The sequence below is a fragment of the Erpetoichthys calabaricus genome, chromosome 16 (genome assembly GCF_900747795.2).
Source record: "Erpetoichthys calabaricus chromosome 16, fErpCal1.3, whole genome shotgun sequence".
Lineage (NCBI taxonomy): Eukaryota > Metazoa > Chordata > Cladistia > Polypteriformes > Polypteridae > Erpetoichthys > Erpetoichthys calabaricus.
In genome coordinates this window covers 80936706-80955484 of record NC_041409.2, presented here as the reverse complement: position 1 = coordinate 80955484, position 18779 = coordinate 80936706, and the positions used below count along the sequence as shown (strand labels likewise).

The 18779-nt window shown below is 34.4% G+C and overlaps 1 protein-coding gene across 1 annotated transcript in view; it reads right to left on the bottom strand.

Moving 5' to 3' along the window:
• Positions 1 to 1478: 1478 nt before the first annotated feature.
• The window catches only part of spred1 (sprouty related EVH1 domain containing 1), a 113150-nt gene continuing 95849 nt past the window's right edge, over positions 1479 to 18779 (bottom strand). The window contains exons 4-6 of the mRNA XM_028821275.2: positions 17449 to 17495; positions 8722 to 8886; positions 1479 to 5277 (exon numbers count right to left, since the gene is read on the bottom strand). Of these exons, the coding sequence (XP_028677108.1) occupies positions 4612 to 5277; positions 8722 to 8886; positions 17449 to 17495 (878 nt within the window). The 3' untranslated portion in view covers positions 1479 to 4611. The remainder of the gene's footprint in view (positions 5278 to 8721; positions 8887 to 17448; positions 17496 to 18779) is intronic.

The following is an 18779-nucleotide window of genomic DNA, read 5'->3' as shown; positions in this document are numbered from 1 at the left end:
ATCAGACCAGAGAATCTTATTTCTCACCATCTCAGAGTCCTTCAGGTGTCTTTTAGCAAACTCCATGCAGGCTGTCATGTGTCTTGCACTAATCTACAACAGAATACCACCGGAGGTGAAAGCTTACGGTTTTGCCATGGCCCTGATCTAAAGTTCATTGAAAATCTGTGGAGATATCTAAAGAACAGTGCATGCAATATGGCTCAAGAATCTTGCAGAATTAAGAAGCCTTTTGCAGGGACGAATGGGTGGAAATACCCAAGTAAGAATTGAAAGACTCTTAGCTGGATACAAAAAGTGCTTCAAAGCTGTCATATTTGCCAAAGGGGGTCTTACTACGTGTGGGCGGCACGGTGGCGCAGTGGTAGCGCTGCTGCCTCGCAGTTAGGAGACCCGGGTTCGCTTCCCGGGTCCACCCTGCGTGGAGTTTGCATGTTCTCCCCGTGTCTGCGTGGGTTTCCTCCGGGCGCTCCGGTTTCCTCCCACAGTCCAAAGACATGCGGGTTAGGTGGATTGGCAATCCTACATTGGCCCTAGTGTGTGCTTGGTGTGTGGGTGTGTGTCCTGCGGTGGGTTGGCACCCTGCCCGGGATTGGTTCCCTGCCTTGTGCTCTGTGTTGGCTGGGATTGGCTCCAGCAGACCCCCCGTGACCCTGTGTTCGGATTCAGCGGGTTGGAAAATGGATGGATGGATGGGTCTTACTACGTACTCACTATATCGGGGGCCCAAACTTTTGCTTCAGGCCCTTTTCATTATTATGGTATTTTTGTACTTGTGAATGACAGAAGTAAAAATGTAATATTGCTTAAAATATTAAATACATGTATTATCTTTAACTTTATGCTTTTTGGTGACCAGTTCATCTTCTGCTCTCTTAACCATTCACAGTAACAGACATTTTAAGCGAGGGAGCCCAGATTTTTGCATGCCACTGTACTTACCTATATATCTAACAAATTAGCTAATTAACTTGCATGTGAGCAGCACCCCGTGAATAAGTTTCCTCAAGAGGAAATATGGGAAAACAGTTTTAATAAATATTTTTTTTTGGATGAAGTAATGTGTTAGATGAACTCTACAGTGATCAAGGAACGACAGACAACTATTTAAAACTCACTGTTTTATTATGGTAATGTTATTCAATATGCCAAATTACAAGTGTATGGTGTAACATAAAAACAGTTACAAACTTATATATATGCATATTTACAATATATACTTATCAAAAGTAACAAGCTAAATCTGTATATGTATAAAGAAAATACAACTACAGCATGAGTTATTAACCTTAAATTGTACATCATATACTGGGTATTTTTAAACACATAAAAATACCTAAAACAAAAATAAAACCAGAACAAGATGTGTTAAGGTTTAATGGAAACTATAATATATTTGTGAGGCACTTTGAGGTCATCAGGGTGTGAAGCAAATGGCACTAAGGAAAAAAAAAAGAAAAAAGAAAAAAAAATGTAGAAAATATAGCAAAATATAGGCAATGTTTAAAAAATGTTTGAGTAAAGCCAAATATACTGCAGCTTAAAACACAAGGTTTCATACTATTAATGCTTTAACACTCTCTGAACTAGTCACATGAAAGTTACATCATCAAAAGCTGTTAATAAAATAAAATATATGTCAGTGCACCAAAGCATAAGAAAAATGGTATAACCACTTGGCTGCTGAACAGAACAAAATACTAACTATCACAATGAATATTATCAACTTCATAAATGTATTTTTTCAGACCTGAAAATGAGAAGGCATTCTTTGCTTTAAAAATGTGCTGGTCCTTTCAAGGAAAAAATATAGAATTAGCAGCAAAGTGGTTAAAAATAAATTATACATTGTTAGAAGTAGAATACATTATACACACACATATATATATTTTTGTACATATATAGTGTATATGTATGTGGGTATATTTAAATATATATATATATATATATATATATATATATATATATATATATACACACACACACACACACACACACACACACACATACGTGTCTCTGTGTGTGTGTATGTGTGTGTGTGTGTGTGTATATGTGTATGTCATACACTGTATATCTCTACACATATACACACAGTGACCCAACCATTTTCCAAGATACTTGTTCCATTCAGGTTTGCTGATGAGAATATATAATATCTCAGTCAGACAGATACACATTGCATATAAAATACAGTACATGACCAAAGTTGCACTGTGCTGGTTAATGCCTCTGAGTGAATCTTGTTAGTCAGAATCTTTTCCAAATCACATACAAACCTTGAAAGATGTCGGTTTAGAACCAGACTATTTTATGTTTGTAACTGGCTCATGAAATAAAACATAACTAAAAGCAGATAGAGAACATAAAACAAATCAGAAATAAAAATCATCCGTTTCCCTTGATTTAAAACCATTTTAGAAAAAAAGAATGCATTAACAGTCTTTTGTAATCAAAAAGGTTGAATGACATCTGGTAAAATGAAATTAATGATTGTTTCAAGCAGTGTTAATATTGAACCGCAAAAATAATAAGTGGACTGCCATTACTGTAATACAGTTTATTTAAGCACTGTTCAGTAGAAAACTAGAAATAAACTCTTTAACAACACCTCTATTATAATTTGATTACTTATCCCCTCTACTTTCAATGTGAAATAATACTCAAATACGTCCTATGTACATAATGCTGTCAGTTTAAGCGATTTACTCACAGCTATGATAAATATACTTTTTCCTTTTAATGACTTTGTGTTGGGACTTCTCCTTTATTTAGCTATTTAATTAATTTATTTACTTAATTTAGTGTTATTTATTTACAAGTGTTTATATTTTGGTAACTTGGTTAACATCTAAATTCAAAGCATTAATCCATTATTTAAAGACTGCAGAAACATACTCCTCAGTCCCCTAACCTCCTGATACGTGTTGCATAGAAAAGGAAAGTAATACTTAGTGCGAAACACTTTTCACCACTCATGAGTACAACAAATTGGGCCGCTTGGTCTACTTCTCAATGTATGGTTTTGTACATAACATTGAAACAGAAGCTCCCCACAGTCAACTGTTTTCCACGCAAAGAAAGCTACAGCCATAGAAACTGTGCACATTTTGCATCCGAGTCTTTTGGCGTATACAAGTATTCTCCAATACGTAGAATATGGCTAAGAACAAAGTGACAGCAAAAGGTTACTTTTTACACTTTAAGAATTTAGCAGAGAATGGATTTCATAACAAAAGTTGCAAAGATCTGCAGTTTATTTTCCGGATGCGTTTTAAAAGTACCACATACCTAAAATGGTAAACATTGATGATTAAATAACATTCAAGCATAAATAAATGGGAATATCAAATGATCACCTTCAGTTCAATTTGACCTACACAGTACCATATATAAAAAAATACGTAACCGTAAAGTGACCAATATAAACTTCAGATTACACAAATTGCAAAACACAAAAACAAAGTCTGTCTACCAAGGAAAACTATACATGATAATACACTGTACAGTGCTTCACTTTTTTATTTTTTATTTTTTTTAAACACAAGGAATCCGGGTATCTATGGCAACGTTTACTTTAATCATTAAGTTAAAAGGACTGGAATTTAGTACTCACAAGAGAAACGCACGTGTACGCAAACAAAAAAGCTTCCATCAAACTTAGCCAGTGTAGGTACAGGGGACGTTCAGGTCGAACTAAAGGTCACGTATGCCTTACTTTTTTGTTAAATACAAATGCATACTTTCAGTAAATGAAAACGTGGTTTAAGCATGACATCTTAATTGCTTGAACAAGTTATTGGTCGCCGGTTTACAAAAACATCACTGTCTTTGTAGCTCAAAATACATAACTATCAATATTGAGTGACCATTTTCACTTCAAAGCTTGCTAAAAAGAAGGAGTAATATGCACTACACGTGGAATTAAACATGTTGAACACAATGGTACATTTGAAACTTGTCAAAAACAGCCAAAGGACCTGAGTGAATGCATCTCACTCTAACAGTGGAAAGTGATTTAATGTGTACTGCTATTCTTCATTTTTATGGCATGATTCTTTGTACATGTTAAAAATACAAAACGTCCACTAAAGACTGAATCTTATCACTGCTAAACAAGAAAAGTTACACTCTGATACCAATTAAACAGAACCAGCATTTCCTTCAGAAACAAACTTCAAACGATTGTTATTTTGCAAAATATTCATCTAGTAAGTACTTTGTCAGTAGATACTCTAAAAATGCAGAGTCTTGTTACCTGACTGCAGAAAATGCACAAATATCCCTTTCAGCACAATCATATAGTTTACTCTCTTTTCTTACATAAGAAAGCACAATTCAAAGTGCTCTCTGTACCAAAAGTCTAAACAAAACAAAAACACAGACCCTCTTAATAAATTACATTATGCATATGTAATAAAGTCAGGCCTGATGGCCTTGATTAGTAATCTCCACATTAGAAATCTCTGCTGCTTCCTCTGATTGAGCTTATCGTATGGCTCCTTTATGCAGAACTTCCTCTGCTGGCCAAAACAAATCTTGAATGATCCAAGATAGATGCTGCCCAGAGATAAAAAAATGATGGTGAGCTTCACTTCCTTCTATGTATTTATTTCATCCAGCTGCTTTGTGTTTCCCCCCACAACATCTGCAGCTCTCACCACAATGGTGACATGCCCTCAGAGGAAGGTAGCAACACATACATGGTGCAATAAAAGACAAAGCTATAAGTGCTAGCCATCGGAGGCAGAACTTGTCATCACTTGTGTCACATGAGCAGGGGTCTGAGAAGTCCCCTTCTGAGTCTGACATGCAGTGGTACAGCATGCTTTCAGCACAAAGCATACAGCTCACTTGATAAATGCATTTCTTAATAGGGTCAGGGGCATCCTGGCATTGTCCTCTTGAGTTGTCCTCATGGTTAAACATTTCTCTACAATATATGCAACGGGAACGTTCACCGTCCTCCTTTCTTCGCCTGGACTTTTTTGATTTTGGCAAGGGTGAAGGTTGGCTTTTGAATACCACTAAACTTTTGGAGTCTTTCATTGGGTTGGATTCTGGTCCGTCACCACAAGGACATAAATATTCAGACTTTTTAGAGTCTGGTTTGGAAAACTGAATATTGGAATCTGTGTCATCTCTATCCAAGTCATTTTTCCACATAATTGGATGTCGATAATCCTCGTAACCTCTGATTAAAACGTCCTTCCGTGGGTTTATTCGAACAATTTCATCTTCATCTTGAAAGCTAACGTGTCGCGTTGGTTTAAATGGTACCTAAGGGGAAAGAAAAAAAGATAAAATAAATTAAACCCATTAAAAAAAAATCTTTCAACAATAAACCGGGTTACAGGAGTGCTTCATCAATCCTAATTACATGTTCTAGTGCTAATATTAAATTAAAGGCAATTTAATCAGAAGAAAACTACAAGTGAATTGGTCAATTTCGCTTCTCCTGATGGAGTGGAGCCAGTTGAGATGGTTTGGGCATGTTGTAAAGGGGCCACACTGGCCCCTGTACAGCTTCTATGGACATATATCTCACTGGGCAGAGACCCAGGACATGCTGGAAGGTTCATCTCTTTGGGCTGGCTGGGGAATGCCTGGGAATTCCGTAGGAGGAGCAGGAATCAATAGCTGGAAACAGGGAAGTCTAGGCTGACTTTTCTGCTGCCACCATGACCGTCACCAGAAAGATGGTTTCAGAAAATAAGAGGAGATTAGATTTCTTACTGGACTTTCAATTAATCACTGCAGATCTAATAAATGTAGATTTGTGTAGCTGTCTATTAAAGAAAGAAACGAGGAAAAGTATGGAATGTAGTAAGGAAGGCACGGTGAAAGTGATATCTCACTAGAAAACTGTGATTGAATTCTGCTTTGGTCACTGTTTTTGAGTGTGGTGTTCTACAAAATTCGAAGACATGCACTTTAGGATGACTGGTAACTATAAATTGACTCAGAGTTCATGTGATTGTGTGCGTAAATGTGTATTGTGTTTGACTTTGATTTGTTCCTTATTCACAATGCTCCAGGTTCATGCAACCTTGAAATGAAATCAGTCAGTTAAATGGATGGATACAAAAAAATGTAATCACAAGGGGAAAACATAACTAATTCAACAAAACACCCATGCTAATTACTGGAAAAAACATTAACACAAAAATAGGCAATGGTACATCCATCCATCCATTTTCCAACCCATTGAATCCGAACACAGGGTCACGGGGGTCTGCTGGAGCCAATCCCAGCCAACACAGGGCACAAGGCAGGAACCAATCCTGGGCAGGGTGCCAACCCACCGCAGGACACACACAAACACACCCACACACCAAGCACACACTAGGGCCAATTTAGAATCGCCAATCCACCTAACCTGCATTTGAAACTTATCCAATTACCTTCAGAAACAAGCTTAAAATTTCAGCATTATTTTCATACTTCAAAACAACTAACTCAAGAAATTACTAGAGGAATAATCTCCATCCTAACACCAAAACAAGTTATGGTGATAATTGCCAACTGACTGTGACCAAAAGTAGATTAAAACACGGGAAGCTTTAATGGAATCAGCTTGACACTTGTCTGTTCCTGAAGGCGTTATTTGCAATGATAACTAGCTATCTTTTCTGTCACATAGACTTTAGTATTGGCTACAGATCTTCATCTTTCTCCTTGCAAAGTTTTTGATGTGATGTTCAAACTCTATAGATTATTTTCAATTGCATTTTTATTTATATTTATTTCTAAGGTTTTCCTTGTCTATTCTAATTCTTCTAATCAACAGGTATTTCACATGTAGAATTACTGTACACCTATCCAAATGATCACATCAGGATAAAGAGAGTCAATAGTTTAATGCATTATTTATACCTTACAATTAAATATGTTTTATGTTTTCTTTAAATGTTGCAACACTTAGACCCCTCTTACAAAAAATAATCCTAAATCCTCAGTCTTTGATAATTGTAGACATATCTCTAACCTTTTTTTAAGGATAATTCTACAAAAAGTATTTTTTCCAGTAGTTAAGATGTAGAAAATTCTTTGTAAGTTGTTGTGATTCTGTGTCAGAGGTCCACGATACTGTATACAGTGCACAAAAAGGATCTAACCTAGGCCCACTGTTATTTTAGATCTACATATTTCCAGTGGAGCAGATTATTCTGAATTACAAGATGAACTACCAAAGCTATGCAGATGACACCCAGCTCTACTTATCTATAGCACTTGATGAGTAGTCATTTGCTCAAGCCATTCTCATTGGAAGAAATTAAAAAAGTGACTTCAATGCCAGCAGTAAAGAATTTAGGTATTATTATGGACTTGGATCTAAACTTAAGACTCAGTGTTCTCATTTAAAAAATACTGCAAAGGTTAGACCTCCTATAACATAGCAAGAAGCTGAGAAATCAATTCACACTTTTGTTTTAGACGACTAGACTACTGTATTGCACTCCAATCAGGACTAAGACATAAATCCACTACAGCTAGTTTAGCAAGAAACTTCACCAGGAAAAGAAAATTTCAGCATTGTTTAGATTTTAGCATTACTACATTTATTACCTGTATCCTTTAGAACTGACTTTCAAACACTTTTAATCATATATAAAGCTCTGAATAATTTTGCTTCTCCCTATATTAAAGTGCTTGTCCTCTTATATTCCCAGTCATAATTATAGATCCTCAGACAGTGGTTTGCTTATTATCTCAAGAGCTAGGCCAAACAGAAGTACTGTAATCAGGCAGCCTTTTGCTGTCATGGACCTAAAATCTGGAATGCCATACCGATACAGATGTGTTTCAGTAATACAATGGGTCATTTCAAAACAACACTAAATACCCACTTTTAAAAATTTTTATACTTTTTATACTCTATAGACAATGCAATCTCTTCTAACCTCTACTATTTTGTTAATTTTTCTGGTGGTCTTTTGGTTATGGAACCCCTGCAGATTTATTTTCACCAGCATCTCGCCATCTGAAGTTGTTATTTTTCTACACTCCCTGGAAATCTGACCATAGCATTAAACTTATCTGTATAATCATTATTAAACATTAAAGACCTTAAAATGAGTTTAGTAATTTAATCCATACTTAAAGACTTTACTATTTCTATTACTTAATGTTTTATCTTTATTATGTAGTTTGTATTATTTGTTTTTCTTTTTATTGTATTTTTTTTCTTTAACGTCTAGTTAAGCACTTTGAACTGCTACATGTTTTATTGTATGAGACATGTAATTGTAACTATAAAGATTAATAATAAATATTTTAATGACCACATAAATGCAAATCATACTTAAAAATTCTACTATATTTTGTACAAATCGGCTTTTAGGAACAAACATTTCTTTTTGTATAATGATAGCGTATAAGTATTTAAGTTCTGTTGAAATTAAATACTAACGTAAAATGTTTAATTATAAAGAAGCTATTTAACAGTCTAAACAGTTCATTAACTATGCTATTAAGACTAATGAATAGCAAATATAGTAAGATGACTTTTGAAAAATGTTGTGGTCATTTGTTATTGTTTTATATATTTAAAAAAACTGATAATATGGGTTATAACATGCAAATTGTTAGCAGTTGCTTATAATGGATATCTAAACTATTGCCGCATTTTGTTTACTAAGTGCAACAATGATGTGTGATTAATAACTTAAAGAAAAAAACACTTTACAAATGTTTGATAAATTAAAAACAAAAGAAATATACCTGGTTATGAGGTGGAGGAAAATACAATCTCCTTGGAGAATTAAAGTCATCAAGTGGCTGAGTTTTAATGTAGCAGCTTCTGAAAGGTTCATTGGTCACAACAGTGTTGTGTCGAGAAAAGGATTCTTTAACTGGTGTGCAAGTGGAAGTTTTATCTTGAGAAACCTTAAAAATAACACAAAAAGGAAAATGATATCTCTTTTAGAAACAATATTTATTAAATCAACATTTCCCATGATACCATAGTTTCCCCACCAGGTGGCACATCATACCTCTTATTTTAATTAAATTCTGTGGAGGACTGACAGCTATAAGGTGACGATGCTGATGTAGAACGTATGCAAGAAAAAAAAACTTAACAGGATCACTTTTCCCCCTCAACAGTAAATCTAAATGTTATACATCTTCAACAAATATGTAACTTTTTCAAAGAGTTTGGGCTGTAAGCTGAGTTAATCTTTTGAGAACTTTCTATAACATTGCATTTCTCAATAAATTACAGAACTGCTAAATTTCCAATAATAAGAGAAACTAAGGTCTGTACCACATAAACAAATAAATAATAACCATTTTTTCAAAAAGTGTAGTACTTTGGATTTGCCCAATATGTACAGTAAATGTATTTTCATTCTAAATATACCATAAACAAACAACTTTTTAAGAAGAGTTACAGTGTAAATAAACCTATAATTCAGTGAAAAATAAATGCTAGTAGGTTAGAATTGCATAGATGAATGTGTTTATAATTGAATAATAGCAGGAAAGTATGCAGTAAGTATAATGCTTAAAGATCATTTATTTTATTTTTTTATGCTCAAATCCTAATATATATACTATCTAATTTTACATGGCTTAGAAGTACTGACTTGGCATAAATCATAGCTGTTGTCATATTATGACATATGCATTTCTATTTTTAAAGGAGATAATTAAGATTGCAGGCAGCTGCTAAAATTGAGGTTTTCACAATAATAATTAACATACAAGCAGTTACAACATGTTTCACATTAAATTGCTTGTATAATATACCTTAAATGTATTTTTGTTTCAGAATCAAATTAACTATAACTGGCAAAGAATCTCATGACATGGTTGGCAGATAGATTTTTAAACTGCATTAAGTGACACAAAACAACAACAATTAACAATGTTCATTTAAAAAATATTATTAGCTGACCAAATTGATATGAAACACAAACAGACAACGCCTACGTTCAATCTTCTGTAACCACACAGTCTGTGAAGTGCAGCGCTGGAGTTGGTTAGTATGTGCTGTTTGTAAAGTAACCCACGCCAGCTTTTTAATGCACAACGGAAATCTGGTTTGCTCCCAACTGCTGGTATAGTAATTACTGTCCTATGGTTGCTAAGAGATACTTCCTTTTCAGTCTACTAAAACAGTTTTGCATGCTTGGCCAATACGGAATGATGGGTAAAATAATAAAACAACTCCAGCTGTAGAAGTCCTGCAGATGTTAAAGCCAGATGACAGCTGTAGGGAAAACTGGAACTGCTTCTTTTTCAAACTCGTTTTTTTTTTTCTTTCTCTTTCCACACTTTATCTTGGCAGTGCATCAGATATCAGACTCACAGTCGTACAGTTGTAAGAAAAGTCACTTCTTTTAGAACTGCACAAATCAAAAGGTTCAATTTATAATCATGATGTCTGAAGTTGGATTTAGTAGAATGACAGCATAAGGAGGACTGAGATGCCGTGTTAAAATCTTACCATTACTTCTCAGGTCTAAATTACAATGTCCTACTATATACAGTAATCCTTTTTGTGTACATGGCACAGTTTACTTCCTTTTGTGATAGCAAATAGACACCATGTCATGAAAAATGATGGCAAGTACTTAACAAATCAGTACTGTAAAAACATGCAAGAAAAAAGTCAGGAAAAAGTGTAGAAACAACACCAGGGAGTTACATGTGACGCTCACATCTAGGTATGTGAGGTTTGAGGGTACTTGCATTTTACTACATATTTAAAAATGACACTAACATTATGCAATGTGCCTTATTATTTCAATGACCTTGCATGTGATAAAGAAATAGATTAAATATAATGTAACATATACTTTGAAATGAACACAATCATTAAAAGGCTAGCTATAGTAATAAACCAATAGAAAATTAAAAAAGAGTAGTTGGGTAAATGGTGCATGTACAGTCATCAACTGTTTTCAAAAATATCTTCCATTGATTGGAGAGGAGCAGATTTGAATAATTATAGATCCTCCTTAAACTTGAATAATGAGAAAGTTCTAAAGAGTGAATAGATACTGTAAATCAATCTTTTATTGATAACCCATGCCCAGCAGATTACTTTACAATTCTTAAAAAAAAAAAAAAGCAGCTAAGGGCAACATATTTGGACAGATTCCTTTATTACATCCACACCTACAAACATCTCCTCAGCATTCTTAAACCTATAACTCAATTATAGCACTGGTTCCCCTTTCAGCCATATTTTCTGAGCAGAAATAGTTCTTCAGCTATTATATTTTAGCACTATAAAAGTTTATTGTAAAGCACTTGTAAGTTTTCAAGACTTTTAAAACTTTCTGGAAAAAGATAAAAGGGCTTTTTCAATAAATATCTTAGACAACATCATACTAGCTTTAACCTGGACAAATCAATGATATATGATTTATTTACCATAACACAATGACTAATAATATTGTTAAAACTGAGATCTAAAGTCAAAGTAAACTCGGATGAGTAAAGAGTTTGCATTTCATTAGCCTTTATTATATATTTAGACTGTCTAATCTTGGCAAATGTTTGCATTCTAAATAACACCAGCAAACAAACATTTTGCACAAAAAGTGAGAGTGGCTGGTATAGTATCAAAACATGGCAAAAGATACAGTAAACTCAATCAATTTAGCCAATCATCTCTGCTACACTGGATTGAAAGTATGGAGAAAAGTCCAGAGCACACTCACCCATACTTAAAGTACTCATACTGGGCCAATTTAGACTCATTAAACTACCTAATATGGATATAACTGGGATGTACAGGGAAAAAGAGAAAACCCATGTCAGCATAGAAGAAACTACAAGCTCCACACTGTCAATGATCCTGCTGGGAAGAAATCCAGGTCCCTAATACATTTTCCAACTGCTCATAGTTTAATGCAACTAAATAACAGTTTTGCAACTTGGTCACTTTTTGAATGTTAACATTTGTAATTGAGAGCTAAAAAGATAAAATTGAAAAGGCTTTATCCACAGAGATATAATATTGTCAGAAATTACAACTACATCTTGCTAAAGAAAGTCTGTACCTTATACTCTTCAACAAGGTAATCTATAAGTTTTGTTCTTACAATATTGTTCAAGATCAGCTAAGACAAAAGGTCATCAAGTCATGCCATGCATTGTTAATTGGATTGAGGACGAGAGCCAACTGCAATGCTTAATTACGTTTTCATTTATTTCCTTTACCATTTGGCTGTGTGCTTTATTTGGAAGTAGTAGCAATGGAGAGAATCAAAATAAAGTTGAGCTGCATTATGAACAAGGCATGCTTTGAACATGCTTGATTATGAGTCATGATGGGCATTTTTGGGTAAGGTCCTCCTTTCATGTTATCCTGCCATACAAGTTGAATTTGAGGGGAGTGTGAGATAATGTTGTCACATACTCATTTTGTTTTAAGTGCCGTACTTAAAATCTTTTACATCGTTAATAGTTGTGATGTATCTATTGATAATTAACCAACCAGTTTGAAGGAACTGTTTTGTCTAGGTAAGGCTATGGAGGTGTTCCACGCTATTTCAATCAATAATTACCACAGAGTGCCATTAACAGCATTCATCATCATCGATGCTTTACAGAGAAAATAATATTACAATACTGTATCAAAAAGACATTTCCACGTAGAGCACAATTAACACTGTAGTTCAAGTACACAGAAGAATACAGTATTAATACTGGAAAAAACACACCATCAAACAGAGAAAACAAAACATTGTGGAAAGAAAGTAGTTCATTACACAAGAGAATCCTATAAGAAACAGTGTTAAAAATCAAGAGGCGAAAGACTGGGTATACAGGCTTGATTTAAATATTAGAGATATTGAAGTCTCACAAACTCACTGAAGCACTGTGTAACAACGAATGAGATCCACAAACTAAACAGGCATTTACCAGGAGCTGTGTAATAAGACTGGAGGACCACCAACGTCAGAAATACAAAATAGACCGTTCAAGTCCACTAACAACTTCATGAACATAGTTCCCGATCTATGCCTTTGTACACCTTTGTTTCTGAGCTCCTTTGAAAGCTTTTGGAATATTCAAGATTAGGTTTTTTTATTTTGAACTCAGCACAGAAAAGCTAAAACATCTACTAAAATTATCTTGAAATCACCTGAGCCCCTACAATGTAGTATGGACAGCCAATGGTCTTACAGTGAGATTTTGAAGCTAAATTAGGATTAATTATGAGGAGGTTGGATACTTACCAAACTACTCTCTTCTATTTATTTCATTTACACAACATTTTAATTAAATAATATCTGAAGAAGTATCTACAGATTAAAACAAATCTGAAGTACAAGCTCCACATTTTTCAAATATAATCTTTTATTTTCATAAAAGTCACATGACATCACTCACCTTAGATGTTTGGTTTGTTATGAAGCTAAGGTGAAGCTTATTTATTTAATGATTATTATTATTTATTGATTTATTTATATAAATAAACTAGCTGTGCTACCCGTCTAGGACAGTTTGAAATCCAAGTAATCAATGTAGACCTTATTATCGCTTGCAGTGCAGTATGTCCTTCCGGTTGATATGTCTCTTTTACATATCATTTGGTACAGGATTTGTAAAAGCAGTTGTAATCTTTGCAATGCGCCATCTGTTGTAAATATTCTATAACATTTCACAATTGTGATCAATAAAGTATGAATTCAAACGAGTTGAAACGGACCCTTAAAGCTTACTGATTATTTCCAATTCAAAGAGACAAACAAAACAGTTTCACAAAATACTATTTATGTATTTCAAAAATGCTTTTGGCAACATAAAGGGGAAAATATTTTACCAAATTATGTCTATTACTTCCTCTGGAGAAACTTACGAGCTCTCTCATCAATTTACAATGAGTAGTGGAAGGGAGATTTTCATGTAAATAACAACATCTAACAAATAAAATTAAGCCAGTTAAAAATAAGTTACAAATAATCAGGGAAAAAGCACATTGTAGCTATAAAAACAAAACAGTGATACAGATAACACAGTATATACAGTGCCTAACCACAAAATTAAGTAGAAACAAAATGAAGACATATTGTGTCCTCATTTCTTGGTAGCTCCTTCAACGTCCCTGAATCTTTGAAGTTATGTTAGAAGGGTGTTCAATTAGTATCAATAACTATATAAAGCTGCTGTGTAGTACTTCAGAAGTTGCATTGCAAAACCAGCAAGATCTCACATCTGTCAAGCAAAGAGTACTGTACTAGCAACATAATAAAGTCGTTTAAATCACCTTTCTTCCCCATTCTGATGCTCAATTTGATTTTCAGTAGGTTGTCTTGATAATGTTTACATGCCTAAATACATTGAGACGCTGCCCTGTGATTAGCTGATTAGATATTTCTGTTACCATGCAGTTGAATAGGTGTACCTAATAAAGTGGCCGGTAAGTGTATATAGTCAGACACATACATGAGGTACGTCCAGAAAGAAACCAGACTTCTTAAATAGGGTGCCGACGGGCCAACACAGCAGAGTTGCAATAGAAATGATGTCCTTGAGTTTTAGTCTCCCATGCAATAGAGTGAACCTTGTCTCCTGTGCCTTTTGTGATTTTTTATAAGTTGAAGAGCAACAGGTTTCCATGAAATTCTACGTGAAATTGGTAAAAATTTTACCAAGACTTTTCAGATGTTGTAGCAAACTTGTGTAGAGGACTGTTTCTGCTGCACACAATGTTACAAATGGCACTGATGTTGGAAATCGGGAAAAACGAAGATAATCACAAAAAACTGGACGGCCTTCCAGATCAATGGGCGATAATCAATTTGAGAAAGTGCTTGCTTTGAATCATGAAAATCATTGCTTAATTGTCATTGATGTTGCTTAGGAAGAAGGCATCAGTAAAAGTTTGTGTCACATAATTTTGACTGAAAAACTGCAGTTACATCACGTTGCTGCAAAATTTGTGTCACCTCTTTTGACAAATGAGTAAAAAGTGAATCATGTCACTGTCAGCTGGAAGTTGTTAGATCATTCAAATAAAAAAGTATCTGAAACGTGCCATTGCAGGTGATGCATTGTTGATGTACAGATATGATATCAAAACAAAAGTGCAGTCGTCGCAGTGGGAGGGAAAATTGTGAACACGACCAAAAAAAGTATGTCAGAGTCAATCAAAAATGAAAGTGATATTGATCACAGTTCATTACGAGTTTCTTCCACATGGTCAGATAGTCACTGGACAGTTTTATTTGAACAACATGTGAAATGTATGAGAGAGGTAGTGTGACGAAAGAGACGCGAAGAGTGTCGAAACAAGACCTGGATGCTGCACCAAAACAATGCACCTGTTCACTCATCACTTCATGTCTGTGAATTTTTGGTGAGGCACGAGATGGCTATAGTCCCCGCAGCCACCCTATTCTCCAGATTTGGCTACGGCTGGCTTTGTCTTGTTCAAGTACTTGAAAACCAACCTGAAAGGTTGCCAATTTCAAATGATAGAAGAGACAGAAGAAACACTGGTATGGGACACATGCGTCATTCCACAAAACAAGTTCCAGGATGCATTCCAAAAATGGAATAACTGTAGGGAGCTATGTATAATAAAGGAGGAGAATAATTTGAAGAAGTCAAATCAAAGTTGTAAGCAAATTAATAAATTTTTTATTTAAACGTTCACTCTGTTTTGAGACTGACCTCAAACAGGCATTATTATATTTAATGGGCAAAATTCTTACTTTCAATTTCCTCTCATTTTCCTGAAAGTTGACAAGAGTAAATACCAGTAAGTGGCTCACTGAAATGTTTAATTCCCAAACACAGACCTCAAGGCAGACTTGATATTGATCAAAAACAGTGGCTTTATGCCAAAAGAGATAGCGACTAAAACAGCTGTGCACTTATGAAGTCCTTTGTTAATACTAAAACACCTTAATATCTATCTGCTTGTTTGCAATGTAAATTGTATGATTAAGGAAACAAATTTAATTATTTAGTTATTCTCCAAAACTACACATTGCTATCAATGCATATGTATTTAACATTTGTCAATCATAACATTAGCAGTGGCTTTCCGATATCTGCATATGATTGTCACCAGATAGTGTTTACAGAAAGGATGAAGTCAAAGTGAGTGAATACATCCTTTACTTGTTTTCACCATTTCTACAATCTGTCATTACATGTGTACAGGTTGGTGCATCAATGGGACCAAGCTTTTGAAATGAAGCTCCCCTTTCCCCTAATTCATTGGTCCTTCCATATTTCCAAGTTTTTCAACAATGTTTGTGAAACTATGACAGCAAATAGGATTTCTGCTTGTTGGCACACTTTGGATAAGCACAAATACAAAGCATACTTTCTACCTGATGATGTCTTAACTTGCTTTTCTCTAACTTTTAACCTCTAATTGTACTCCTCTCTCAGATCACCCTTTCCAATGCTGATGTCATATGAAGAGCCACTGTACCCAATAAATGAGCTCTTACTGGACTGCTAACCAACAAATCAGGGGGGATTGGTAGGTCTTCAATTCAGAAGCTCATTCCCATTTGAACACACTTCCATTCAGCCTATGTCACGTTAGATGAACTTGTCAGTGATTTTCAGTCATTCCATCACTACAGGCAACACAGTTTATGCAACAGACAAAAATATAATTTTTGGGTGGGGTATTCCTTTATATTTCACGAGCTACCACCAGTTTTAGGATTTACTAGATTAGAGAAAGTTGCTTAGCTGTCAACAACCAACTGGATGTAAAGAGATTATGCGATATTTGTGCAGTGCAACTTTTCTCTCTCTCTCTCTCTCTTTTTTTTTATTTAAATTATATACCCATTGCTATTCGCATCAGTTGCCTGTATTAAAGAGTAAAAAGGAGGTTTACAAACCAGGTTGAAGTGTCAGTATGAATGAAGTCTAAGGTTTTCTTCATGCTTACTCAATGCAATTAAGATTAATATTACTACTTTGTGTGATTTACCTTATGATTTGGATGATAACTACACATTTGGTATTCTGGACACATAATAGGAATATAAATTGTTGTGCAGTTACAGTGACTATTTCAACTATTTAGATGGTGGACCTATATTTAAAGGATTCGCTGCAATTAGTCAATACAGGGCCCTACTACAATGATTAATTTATTTTTGGTATTACTATTCAATTTTTACAGGTGCTTAAAACTGTAAGCACATACTGTATAATAGATATGATTACGATATATCGATGTGCTAAATTCCTTTTTTTCACTAAATATCACAGAATGCATAAAATGTGAGATTAAAGTCAGCATTGGTATGTTATTAACCAAACCTGCACTATGCAATAGACTGACTATACAAAAATCATTATATTGGTAAAACCGGTGTAACTACTGTATATAATAAACCATATAAACTTTGACAGATAACAATTTTGCACACTGTAAAGATTTAACATCTTACAGAAAACAAGCTAAAATAAAAAAAGCCGGTACTCATCAAAAAATTGAATTATCCTTACCTGTGACCCATCTTCTTCACTTTCTGGTTCACTATATGAAGGGCAGCCTAAAATAGAATATGTTAAAAAACAATTTTGAGTATTATGAACAAGCAAAATCAAGACGCTTGTAAACACCAATAACTTAACAAACTTCTAATACCACTGTTGTATTGCAGTGGAAAATGAGATATCCAGAATATTACTCTGAGTGAACTGTTCTCTTTACTCACTGGAAGAAACACAGAGAGAACAAATTATAAAATACACAAAACACATCCAATGGGACGCAAAGCACACATATAGGAATTCATACAGTTTGTAACAGCTGTTCATGTTGCTCAGATTCCACATGAAATAACACCAACCCTGCCTTAAACAAACAATACAAATGGAATCAAGAATGAAGCCCACTTTCTAAAAATCAGACATTGGTCATGAAAATACAGAACATTGCTGCCAAGGGGAAGCTGCACAGCTAATGAGGGAAAGAAATTCTCTTACAATATCAGCTTAGCACATACTGACCCTGTAGCACTCATAAGTACCACTGAAATAAGGGGAATATAAACATTGCACATTTTAAAAAAAAGCATTATACTTGCAAGATTTGACAGTGGGAAATAAATTATTATCAATAAAGAAATAATCAATTCTTGAGTAACTATGTTGTACTAGTGAGAAAAACATTGGAGTGTGGATTTAAGAATCTCCATGGATCTGATAAGTTATGACCCATTAAAAACTGTGTGATTGTTTTTACAGTATTAAATGTAATCGGCACAGTGGTTGAAGACCTGTCCAGTTCTGGATTTAAGACACAATTAAAATCTCCAGCCATTATAATTTTATGAGTGTTCATATTGGAAATAGATGCAAATTCATTTTGGATAAAATCTATATCATCCATATTAAGTGCCTAGATATTTATTAAAATTATTTTAGATTTAAATAAATTACCCATCACCATGACATATTCACCCATCAGGATCAGGTACTATATCTGATGCTACAAATGAGATTGTTTCATGTATAAAGATTCACACACTTCTAGTTTTTTTTTTTATAGATATATAGCTGGAGTGAAAACTTTGGCCAATTAATTCTCTTTGCAATAGAAACTGGCCCTTACTTATTAAGCAATTCTCCTCTAAATGTACTACCTTGACATTTAGGCCTGTTAGGTGAGAGAATACCTTTTTTTTCCTCTTTAGATCATGATTGAGATCTTTGACATTACAGCTTACAAAGTTCACTGTTTGGTCAGAGACCCCTTGCTTCTGAACTTTTCAGGACATGTTATAATATTATGTAAAAGTAGTGTGTTTTTTTTTTTATAAAATAGCTTTAGC